General features: G+C 53.1%; 1 protein-coding gene across 1 annotated transcript in view; it reads left to right on the plus strand.

The window, feature by feature from the left end:
- Positions 1-11,423, plus strand: part of CIITA (class II, major histocompatibility complex, transactivator) — a 60,975-nt gene that overhangs the window by 47,053 nt on the left and 2,499 nt on the right. The window contains 9 exon segments of the mRNA XM_010850687.1: positions 3-1,190; positions 2,101-2,259; positions 3,088-3,159; positions 6,587-6,644; positions 6,646-6,668; positions 7,188-7,280; positions 8,482-8,568; positions 11,120-11,203; positions 11,364-11,411. Of these exon segments, the coding sequence (XP_010848989.1) occupies positions 3-1,190; positions 2,101-2,259; positions 3,088-3,159; positions 6,587-6,644; positions 6,646-6,668; positions 7,188-7,280; positions 8,482-8,568; positions 11,120-11,203; positions 11,364-11,411 (1,812 nt within the window).

Below are 11,423 nucleotides of genomic sequence, written 5' to 3' on the forward strand. Positions count from 1 at the left end.
AGGCCCAACTGCATCCTGCTCATCCTGGATGGCTTCGAGGACCTGGAAGCCCACGATGGCTCCCTGCACAGCACAGGAGGCCCCGGGTCGGCAGAGCCCTGCTCCCTCCGGGGGCTGCTGGCGGGCCTCCTCCAGCGCAAGCTGCTGCGGGGCTGCACCCTGCTGCTCACGGCCTGGCCCCGGGGCCGCCTGGCCCAGAGCCTGAGCAAGGTGGACGCCCTGTTTGAGGTGGCCGGCTTCTCGGCCCAGCAGGTTGAGACCTATGTGAGGCGTTACTTTGAGTCGGAGGGGACCGCTGAGCACCAAGAGAGAGCCCTGGCGCTCCTGCAGGCCCGGCCGTTCCTCCTGAGCCACAGCCACAGCCCCACCGTGTGCCGGACCGTGTGCCAGCTCGCGGAGGCCCTCCTGCAGCGGAGCGATGAAGCCCAGCTGCCCTCCACGCTCACAGGCCTCTACGTGGGCCTGCTAGGCCCAGCAGCTCGCGATGGCCCCCCGGGGGCCCTGGCGGAACTGGCCAGGCTGGCCTGGGAGCTGGGCCGTGCGCACCAGAGGGGCCTGAAGGCGGGCTGTTTACCGTCGGCGGAGGCGAGGGCCTGGGCTGTGGCCCAAGGCTGGTTGCGGCCCACCCCGGGGGCCCCGGAGACGGAGCTGGCCTTCTCCAGCTTCCTCCTGCAGTGCTTCCTGGGGGCCGTGTGGCTGGCTTTGAGCGGCGAAATCAAGGACAAGGAGCTGCCGCAGTATCTGGCCTTAACCCCGAGGAAGAAGCGGCCCTATGACAACTGGCTGGAGGGCGTGCCGCGCTTCTTGGTCGGATTGGTCTTCCAGCCTCGCGCCGGCTGCCTGGGGGCCCTGGCAGGGCCGGCGGCCACCACGTCGGCGGACAGGAAGCAGAAGGTGCTCACGAGGTACCTGAAGCGTCTGCAGCCCGGGATGCTGCAGGCGGGGCGGCTGCTGGAGCTGCTGCACTGTGCCCACGAGGCGCTGGACCCCGGGCTCTGGCAGCACGTGCTGCAGGGGCTCCCTGCCCGCCTCTCCTTCCTGGGCACACGGCTCACGCCTCCTGACACCCATGTGCTGGGCAGCGCCCTGGAGGCCGCGGGCCGAGACTTTTCCCTGGACCTCCGCAGCACTGGCGTCGACGCCTCTGGACTGGGGAGCCTCGTGGGACTCAGCTGTGTCACCCGTTTCAGGTGGGGGCCGGGGACAGGAGAAGGGGCTCCTTGGCCTTGGGCACCTGCAGGGTGTCTTGGTGCTGTGCCCAGTGCTGACTCTATGGGGGGTCTCATTTAGAATGAATGCCAGCCCGATGAGGGCAGACGTGATTCCATCCTTTTTTTTAAGATGAGGAAGCCGAAGCTAAGAGAGGGATAGTAGCTTTCCTGAGGTCACACAGCCAGGGAAGGACAGCATCATTCTTTCAACCAGAATGTGAAGACCGGCCTTAAGCCAGGCACTGGGCCACGTCTAGATCTAAGACTGATCTGGGTTTGAATTCATTTTCTTTTCTCCATCCCTTGGAGATGGAAACCCCATCAAGCCCACATTTTGTCATGGTGGGATTAAGGCCATAGCCTCCCTCAACCTCCCTGCCTCCAGTCTCCTGTCCCACTCCATGTTATATTCCACCATCAGCACAGTCTCACTAGAAATTGCATCTGATCATACTCTATCCTTGCTTCCAATCTTTCAGAGGCACCCTACCTCCCTCAGGATGAAGTAAAAATTCCTTAAATTAAGGAATCTAAATTCTTTGGTGATCTGTTTGGTCATTTAATCACCAGAGGATCTCTTCCACCTTCCCCCTAAGCATAATTTACCCATGCGGTAAGGTTGACAACATTGTCATTCAACTGAGAATTTTCCACTGAGCTTCCTGGTAGCCAAAGCAAAAAGGGAAATAAAACCCTTGGGAGAGTTGAGTAAACGGAAGAAGTGATAAGGGCTTGAGTGGTCATGCAAGACTCCCTAGAGGAAGTAGGGGTTGTGTTGAGGAAGGAAAGTATCTGAACAGGTAGGAGGTTCCTTCATAGAGCTGCTCCCCCTCCCCCATTATGGTCTAGCCTGGTCACCGTGCCCGGGTCTGAGGCCCTTCCTTCACAGGGCTGCATTGAGTGACACTGTGGAGCTATGGGAGTCCCTGCAGCAGCGTGGGGAGGCCAAGCTACTCCGGGCAGTGGAGGAGAAGTTCACCATCGAGCCTTTCAAGGCCAAGTCCATGAAGGATGTGGAAGACCTTGGCAATCTCGTGCAGATCCAGAGGTGAGGGGGAGGGGACATGGGAGGTGGTCCAGGCTGCACAGGACTTAGTGTTAAGTTCGTCATGAGCACTTCCAGTGCCTCCTCTTTTGGGGGAACCTCCCATGCCCCTCTCCATCCCTGGGCAATGACCATCTAGAATCTCTCACTGCGGTCACCACTCAGGTAGAAACCCCAGGATCTATCACTGTGTCTACTTCCGAACTTGCCATCATGGACGAACTTCTTTCCCAGCTAAATCTAAGGACACATTTTGAGGGACTTCCTCGGCGATCCGGTGGTTAAGACTCTACCTTCCAGTGCAGGGGGCGTGAGTTTGATCCCTGGCCAGGGACCTAAGGCCCCACATGCTGTGAGGTGCAACCAAATTTTAAAAATAAATAAATAAATAAATATAGCCAAGGAGATAGTCTCTCCTGCTAAGTGTTCATCCAGTCATACAAGTGACACCAGGGCTACATTTCAAGGCAGCCGGGACCAGGATCCCCGTTTTATAGACGGCAGAGGTCTAAGGTTGAGATGGTAGAGGAGACATGACTGCAGGACGGGTGTCATTCCCTCCTTGCTTCATCGTGCATTGTTTGAGCACATATTGTGCTCTGGGGAGGGTGTGGGTAGTGCCTCCTCTAAGGCTCTTTTGTGTGAAACACACAGTGATGCCTTAACAATATCCTTTTTGGAGGTTCTTTTCTTTTTAACAAGGGGACAACAGAAGCCTGAGGAAGGCTGTCCTTCCAGGGAATTCTGGGCCCTGGGGCACTAAGACCCAGAGGAAGGGGCTCAGTGATGGTACTGTGCCAGCTCTCCACTGACATTGCCCGTTCTCTCCAGGACAAGAAGCTCCTCTGAAGCAGCAGCTGGGGAGCTCCCTGCTGTCCGAGACTTAAAGAAGCTGGAGTTTGCGTAAGCCAAGGGGTGGAGCGTCTCGGATTCCCATGAGGTTTCTCCTCCAGCGTTAGCTGGGCTGATGCCACCAGAATGCAGATCAGCCCTCAGAATTATTCTTATCCTCTCGTCCTCCCCCACCACTCTGGAAACCAGCTTCCAGCAGCTGGGGCATGGCCAGTCCAGGCTAGTCCTGGAGGGTCTCACGGGTGAAGCTAATTGGCCCATTTGCTGGTGAAGATGCTCATTCATATCCACTCATTCAACAGATCTACTCCTATGGCCAAGGCCACTGTTCTCAATCAGCTTGCTGTCTGGTGTAAAATTACCACCTGCTGCTGTGATTAGTGGCTGGAAACTCAAGGGCTATGAGAATCAGACTTAGGGGGCTTCCTGGAGCAGGTGATTGAAGCACTGAAGCTAGGCAAAGGAATAGGAATGAACCATGCTGGGTGGAGAAATTGTTATTATCTCCTCATTGTACAGAAGCAAACACTGAGACCTTAGAGAGGATAAATTGTTTGTCCAAAGTCACAAATGTCAGATCAGCCTGGCTGGCTCTTGCTCCACTGCGGGAAAAAGCTAAATTCATAGTTGGACCTTGTTAGGGATTTTAAACCATCTGACGATTAGGAAGGAACTATTAAGCACCTACAGTGTACTCAGTGCCTTTTGTATGTAATCTCATTAATTTTAAGAGCTGGGAGATAGTCATTATTGCCCCCATTTTACAGATGAAGAAACTGAGGCCTAGTGAGATTAAGTAACTTGCCCAGGGTCCTTGATGGAGCACCCACAAGCTACCTGCTCCTCCTGATCATTGCTCCCCTGGCCCTCCAGAAAAAGCCAAGCATCTCTTCTTTTGAGCAGAGAGAGACAAGATGCCAAATTTGTGCAGAGGTTAAAGAAAAAAAAGTGTTGCTGAAAAGAGGAAACATACGAAAACAAGTACCAAGGACCCATTCTGGCTTTGAATTATTTTCAGCTTCAAAAGCCCCTAGCTTGAGGTCGGAACTGTGCTCTGGGGAGCAGCAGCCGTGGGGTAGAACACAATCCAAAACCCAGAGGCTAGCCACCTGCAGGCCAGAAGCCCCGAGAAGTTCTGAGGAAAGAAGGAAGGAAGGAAGGGACTATTTTGGGCGTGGGACTGGCAGCTACCATGTAGGGTAACTTGTTGGTCTCACTTGCCTATAGATGAGGCCGCTCAGCCACTCGGAACCCAGCAGGGGCTGTGCTGGTGGACACTTCTCCCGATTCAGGCCCCCTTTACCTCTTCAGCCTTGCCTCCTGCACTCTGCAGCCATGTGCATCCTCTTGATGGTTTTCAACCTCACTAGGTCTGGTCCATGGAGAAGGCGATGGCACCCCACTCCAGTACTCTTGCCTGGAAAATCCCATGGACGGAGGAGCCTGGTAGGCTGCAGTCCATGGGGTTGCTAAGAGTCGGACACGACTGAGCGACTTCACTTTATTTTTTCACTTTCATGCATTGGAGAAGGAAATGGCAACCCACTCCAGTGTTCTTGCCTGGAGAATCCCAGGGACGGGGGAGCCTGGTGGGCTGCCTTCTATGGGGTCGCACAGAGTCGGACACGACTGAAGTGACTTAGCAGCAGGTCTGGTCCAACCTCTGGGCCTCTGCACTGGCTGTGCCTTCTGCCCAGGACTCTTTTCCCCAGGTGTCTGCATGGCCCATGCCGACACTTTCTTCTGGTTTTCAGCAAGAGAGATCTTTTCTTTTTTTAAACAAACTTTAAAACATTTTCATTTATTTATTATATTTGGCTTTCCTAGATCTCAGTTGCAGCCCGAAGGATCTCTGTTGCGTCATGCGGGATTTTTCCTTGCTGTGTATGAGCTCTCTAGTTGTGGCACGCAGGCTTCGTTTTTCCGTGGCGTGTGGGATCTTAGATCCCCCGCCAGGGACTGAACCTGTGTCCCCTACACTGCAAGGTGCAGTCTTAACCACTGGACCACCACGGAGATCCCTGAGAGAGGCCTTTCCTGTCTCCCGTATTTGAAAGTACAGCTCTGCCCCGCTCGCACTGGGCTTTTCTCCGCATCACGTATAATCTTCCGTACCGAACAGTTCACCAGTTTCTCTGATGATCCATCTTGCCCCTTGGTATGTTAGCTCCACGAGGGCTTTGACTTTTGTCTCTTCTGTTCACGGCGATCTGCGTTACCAGGTTTGGTGGGTCTGGCACCCGATAGGCAAGCAATCAATATTTAGTAAATGAATTCCTTAATCTTTTAAAAATCCTTCAAGACTGGGACTAACTTTGAGAAGACTGAGACTCAGAGATGAAGGGATTTGTCCAAAAGGTCCCAGAGAAGCTAAGTGAAAAGTGTTAGTCACTCAGTCATCTCCAACTCTTTGCAACCCCATGGACTGTAGCCCACCAGACTCCTCTGTCCGTGAAATTCTGCAGGCAAGAATACTGGAGTGGGTTGCCATTTCCTTCTCCAGGGGATCTTCCTGACCCAGGGATGGAACCCAGGTCTCCTGCGTTGCAGGCACATTCTTTACCATCTGAGCCACCAGGGAAGCCAGCCCAGATTCAAGTCGGATTTCTGATCCCCCTCTCGTGACCTTTTATTAAGGCTGATGATTCCTAGGCTTTGGGGTTTCAAAGACTGTGAATATTTCAAAGTGAATTTCAGTGACTCTGTGAAGTTACCATCTTTTAATTTATATCAGGTATGTTCATTCAAACAAGAGAAATAGCCACTGATGGCACCATAATTTTATCAAAAATGAAGCATTATGATGTCAAAAAAGTTCAAAGGATATAATTTCAGAATAAAAGATGGTTCTTTACCTTGAGTAATTTAACCATATTAAAAAGAGAGAGAGAGCCCTTTGCCATCTTTCTTTTTCTCATTCCCTTGAAGTCTGTTCTAAATGTCCATCCAGGCTGTGTGGCCTTACGTGAGTTAGTTAACCTCTCTGTGCCTTGGTTTCCCCATCTGTAAAATGGGACTAAGAAGGGCTCCTAGTTCAGAGTCATTGTGAGGATTAAATGAGATCTGAGTGATGAACCCGGCATGTTCTTGGCATATAAAAAGTGCTCAAGAAATGGTTCTGTTTGTTATGAAATAGCAATGGAAAATATGTAAGTCATCTTTCTCAGGGCTGGAGGTGGGTCCTCAGGCCAGCATCTGGGAACCATTTCCCCAGGCCAGGGTGGGAGAAGGGTCTACATGGATAATGGCAGGAGTGAGCCCTGGCTCCCCACGTGGAGATGAAGGCTGGGGAGCCCCCAGCTGGGAGCCCAGCAGGCCTCTTGAGTGGGTTTTGTGATATCTGCCTGAAGTAGAAAGGATTGGGGTCCCACCAGGAGGGCAGGGAGGAGGTAAGGTCTCAGGTGGGCCTGCCTTCTGTGGGGTTGAATAGCGGGGCCATGGCTGTTTCAGGGTTTTGACTCTGCTCTTTGCTTCCTAGGCTGGGCCCTGTCTTGGGCCCACAGGTTTTTCCTAAACTGGTGAAGATCCTTGAGGCCCTTTACTTCCCTTCAGCATCTAGAGTGAGTATAAACCCTGGAATTTCTCCAAGCCCTGGCCCTGTTTGTCCCCTTCTCCCTGCTTCCTTAGTGTGGCTGGTGTGAGTGACCGGATGCCCCCACTGCAGGGAAGGGACGAAAGATGGAAACAATAAAAAGAAGTTGAATCCTTTTGTGACCTTTGACTCTTTTTCCCTCTTGTGCTGCTCCCAGCAACCCCACGGGGGATGTAGGGGTGAGGAATGTGATCCCAGTTGTACAGTTCAGGTCTCGAGAGTTTGGGGAACTTGCCCCAGCTCATGGGGCTCCAAGGAATAACAGAGATTCAGGTCCGTGGGGAGTCAGAGCCTTGTCCCCTGATTGGCCACCTGGTGCTCCCAGGTGATGAAGACGCTCTCATATTCTTGGAGCTCAGCTGCATCTGGCCATGGTGTGCCCAGGGGTCGGGGGACCGGAGGAGGCTGCTGCTGGGTTGGAGGGTGGGGGGGGGTCAGGTGGCCTCTGGGGTGCTGGCTGATGCCCCCCATCTGATTCTACCTGCAGCCTGGACTCGCTGAGCGAGAACAAGATTGGGGACGAGGGTGTCGCCCAGCTCTCAGCCACCTTCCCTCAGCTGAAAGCCCTGGAGACACTCAAGTGAGTGGGCTGGGCTTGCCCTTCTTGCTGCATTTGTCCCCAAAGTCCCGCCTTTTCTTTCATTCCCTCATCCATTCAATCATGCATCTGTTTAGTCATGCACCCATTCACTCATTCAGTCATTTCTTTAATCAGCGATTCTACTAATCATTTATTCATTTAATCAACAAATATGTAAGAAGCACCTATTATGTGCAGACACAGTTCAATGCCCTGGAGACCCAGCTTTTAGCAAAGCAAAGTCCCTGGCCTCAGAGATCTTCTAGGGAGGGGAGACAATAAACCAACAAACAACCATCATAATTGTGAAGTGTGCAGTAATGAATGTAAGCAGTGTCTAATGAGAGAAAGTTAGACTGAGGGTGAGAGCTAGGTTAGGATTTATCAGTAAAAGATTGTTAGTAAAATAGTAAATTTTGATTAAAAAAAAAAACTGTTCTGGGTTTGGGAGAGTGGGAGATGGATGAGGCAGGAGGGTCAGCATGATTTTTTTTTTTACTGAACCTAGAGGGATCGTTAAACTTCATGCACACTCTACTCCACAACCATGATCAGGGAAGCCACAGAATTCACCAGAACCAATTAGGGATTTCCCTGATGGAGGGACACTGAGACTTCTTAAGTAATTTGGAGTGTTTAAGGAGATAATGTGAGTGAGCTAGATTTCCCTCCCATGTCCCTTCCTTCCTTCTTCCCTTCCCTGATTCCTCCCTCCATCTCTGTCTCCTACGTTCCCTTCCCCACTTAGGTATCTTCTGAGCACCTCCTATGTACTTTGCAAGACTCTAGGCACATGTTTACAGTAATGAACAAAACAGACCCGACCCCTCCCCTCGAGGAGCTCAAACAAATAATGTGAACTCTCATGTAATGACAGTCTGAAAAGTGGTCCAGAGGGAAAAGAAGGGATGCTGTGAACTCATAGAACAGGCGTGGGAGGAGCGCAGTCTCTCTCACCTGCATCCTCACCCCGTCGTCCCGCTCAGCCTCAGCATGTGACTGGCATCCTTTCACTGGTCCAGTTTACCCGCAGTGCCCCTCACACAGTTCAGCACCCACTGCTCTGTCTTGCATTTGCTGCCCTGGGCCGCCCTGTGAGGAAGCGGAGGTCCCCAGCTCTGCCCGAGCCTGGGGCATGAGCGCTGGTGGGCAGGGGCATTCAGGTTTGGCCCTGAGCCCTCCCCCTGTTGCAACCCTGCAGCTTGTCCCAGAACAACATCACCGACGTGGGTGCCTGCAAGCTGGCCGAGGCTCTGCCCGCGCTGGCCACGTCCCTCCTCAGGCTGAGGTGAGTGCGGTCCCCGTCCGTCAGGTGCTGAGCTGGTGGGCTTGGGGTGGGCAGAGAGCCCCCTTGGTTACCGGCCGCAAGGTCCCTGGAAGCAGTCGCTACAGGCTGTTCTGTTGGGCTGGTGTTGCACAGTTTGGTGGGGTTGGGGAGTGGGGGGCACCGACCTAAAACCCAACACGAACACACCCTGCTGGAGATGGGCGATGACACTACCCTGGACAAGAGGGTTAGCAGCCCCCGGAGGAAGGGCAAATTCTGGGCGAGTCGTTTTCTCATCCCAAGTCTGTTTCCTCATCTGGAAAATGAGTACCATATCTATGGCCTACAGAAAACTCTTGGTGCAGTGCCTGGCTCTGGTGCTTAATAAATATTGGTCCTCCTTCCCCAGGGGATGGCAAGACTGAGCCTTTTCTGGAGTCCAGGGTTAGTGATTTCTGGAAGGCTGACCGTGCACAGGCAGCCTTGGCTGGCTCTTGTCACTCAGACACCGGTCCGTGCCTACACTGCCACCTTCTGGTGAGGCTTGGAATAGCACATCTTGCTTTTGATTACTTCCAGCCTGGCCCCTGGACTTCCCTTGTGGTTCTGCTGGTAAAAAATCCACCTGCAATGCGGGAGACCTGGGTTTGACCCCTGGGTTGTGAAGATCCCCTGGAGAAGGGAAAGGCTACCCACTCCAGTATTCTGGCCTGGAGAATTCCATGGACTGTACAGTCCATGGGGTCGCAAAGAGTCGGACAAGACTGAACGACTTTCACTCATAGCCTGGCCCCTGGCGGTGCCCGGTACTGATGGTCTTTCCAGTCCTTTAACCTTCCAGCCAGGGTCCCTGCGTGCCATTGTATAGGTTGTGTGCTGTGCAGCTTGTACAGTCTATGTTGGCACTGCCTAGAGTTGTGAGGGCATCTAAGATTCTTTAATATCAACCGTGGGCCAGAACCGGTGCTAGGAACTAGAGATACAGCTTGAACAAAACTAGCACAGGTCTTACTTTTGAGCTCCTTGCATAATAAATAAGCACATGAGGAAACAGTATTTGAAACGCTGATTCATGCTGGGAAGGAGGAAACTAACAAAGGCCAGGGAGAGGACAATAGGGAGGATTGAATTCACCAGGGAGGTCAGGAGAGCTCTGAGGAGGTGGCCCTCCCCCTTCTGTGGGATGCAGATGCAAAGGGCCTGATGTGGGAAAGGGGTTGGGTCCTTCAGAGCCAGAAGGGGGGTGGGCCCCTGTGGCTGGATATAAGGAACTAGGCCCAGAGTGGGAAATGAGGAGAGAGAGGTCAGGGGAGGCCAGACCATACAGGGAGACCTTCGTTAGGGTCAGGAGGGAGACTGGGGGTTTTCCGGTGTGAATGGAGAAGCAGGTGGGCCCGGTGGGGGTGATGTGTGACCTGACTGACACTTTAAAAAACCTCACTCATATTGGGAGTTCCCTGGTGGCCGAGTGGTTAGGATTCTGGGCTTTCACTGCTGCAGCCCAGGTTCTATCCCTGACTGGGAAACTGAGATCCTGCAAGTTGCACGGCATGGCCAAAAAATGAAAAAAAACAAACCTCATATTTTAAGGACTTTAAGATGCCTTCCATTGGTAAGACATCATTAAGAGGACAAAACACTGTTAACTAAACGATGACATCCTTTGATTATCAGACACATCCTGATCTCAGTGATTTTCAAATGTGAACACGTACATCTTGGCATCAGTGAAATATGGGAAGAATCCTCTCCCTGTGTGGGGGAGGAAGGGCCCCCTGGGTTCTAAGGTCCATCCCAGGAAGAGATTGCAAAACCTCTCCCTGGTTCCTCCCCTGGTGCGAGCCAACTCATGACTTCAGGGGTCCCCGGAGTGTAGCGTGAATCCCTTTGCCGCAGTGTAGACCTGCTGCGTTTTCATGCAGTCCTGCAGCGCTGCTCTGAGGCCGGGTCGAGGCAGAGTCACGGCCTTGAAATCAGAACCGCGGCCGCACCTGGCTTGTTATAAGGACTCTGGTTAATGAGGCATCCGCGACGCCCATGTTCTATTTTTGACACTGCTGATGGTGACTGAGTACCCTATAGACAGCCAAGCCTGCCCAGTGACTCTGGGTCTCGCTCTTCCCTGCTATATCCCCAGTGCTGGGCGCACTACAGTAACTGATATAACCTCACAACCCCCCCGGGAGATATAATAACCATAGTTAACAAGTAGTTCATTCCACGTGTTGGGCCCTGTTCTGGGTGTTTTACCAACATGAACTTATTTACTCTTCCCCACTATTACTCTAACATGCCCATTTTATGGAGGCGCAAACTGAGTCACAGGGATGCTGGGTAACTTGCCCAAAGTCAGGCAACAAGCTGCAGAGCTGGGATTTGAACTTGAGGTGTCCCTGGCAGGAAGCTACCTCCACTCAGTCCTGCTGCTTCCCCAGACTCACTGAGTAACCACAGAGAAATTACTCGGTTTTCCCCTCTGTCGAATGGGGCAGTAGTCCCAGCTGGTGTGTCTGCTGCCAGGCCCTGACCCCCCAGCACCCCCGACCCCTGGCCTGACCTCTGTCTCCCACAGCTTGTACAATAACTGTATCTGCGACGCGGGAGCCGAGAGCCTGGCGCACGCGCTTCCAGACATGGTGTCCCTCCGGGTGCTGGAGTGAGTGTGGGAGCCTGGGCCATGCGGGCAGGGCTTGGGAGGACCGAGGGTCTCTTGCTGGCATCCTGGGAAGGGCTGGTTGTCGAGAGCGTGGTGCTGGCCTTGGTCTGAGGCTGGATGGTCCCCAGGGCCAGGATCCACAATGGCTTTCTCTCCCCAGCGTCCAGTACAACAAGTTCACAGCCGCTGGGGCTCAGCAGCTTGCCGCTGGCCTGAGAAA

Source organism: Bison bison, unplaced genomic scaffold (assembly GCF_000754665.1).
Source record: "Bison bison bison isolate TAMUID 2011002044 unplaced genomic scaffold, Bison_UMD1.0 scf7180017864293, whole genome shotgun sequence".
NCBI classification, from domain to species: Eukaryota; Metazoa; Chordata; class Mammalia; order Artiodactyla; family Bovidae; genus Bison; species Bison bison.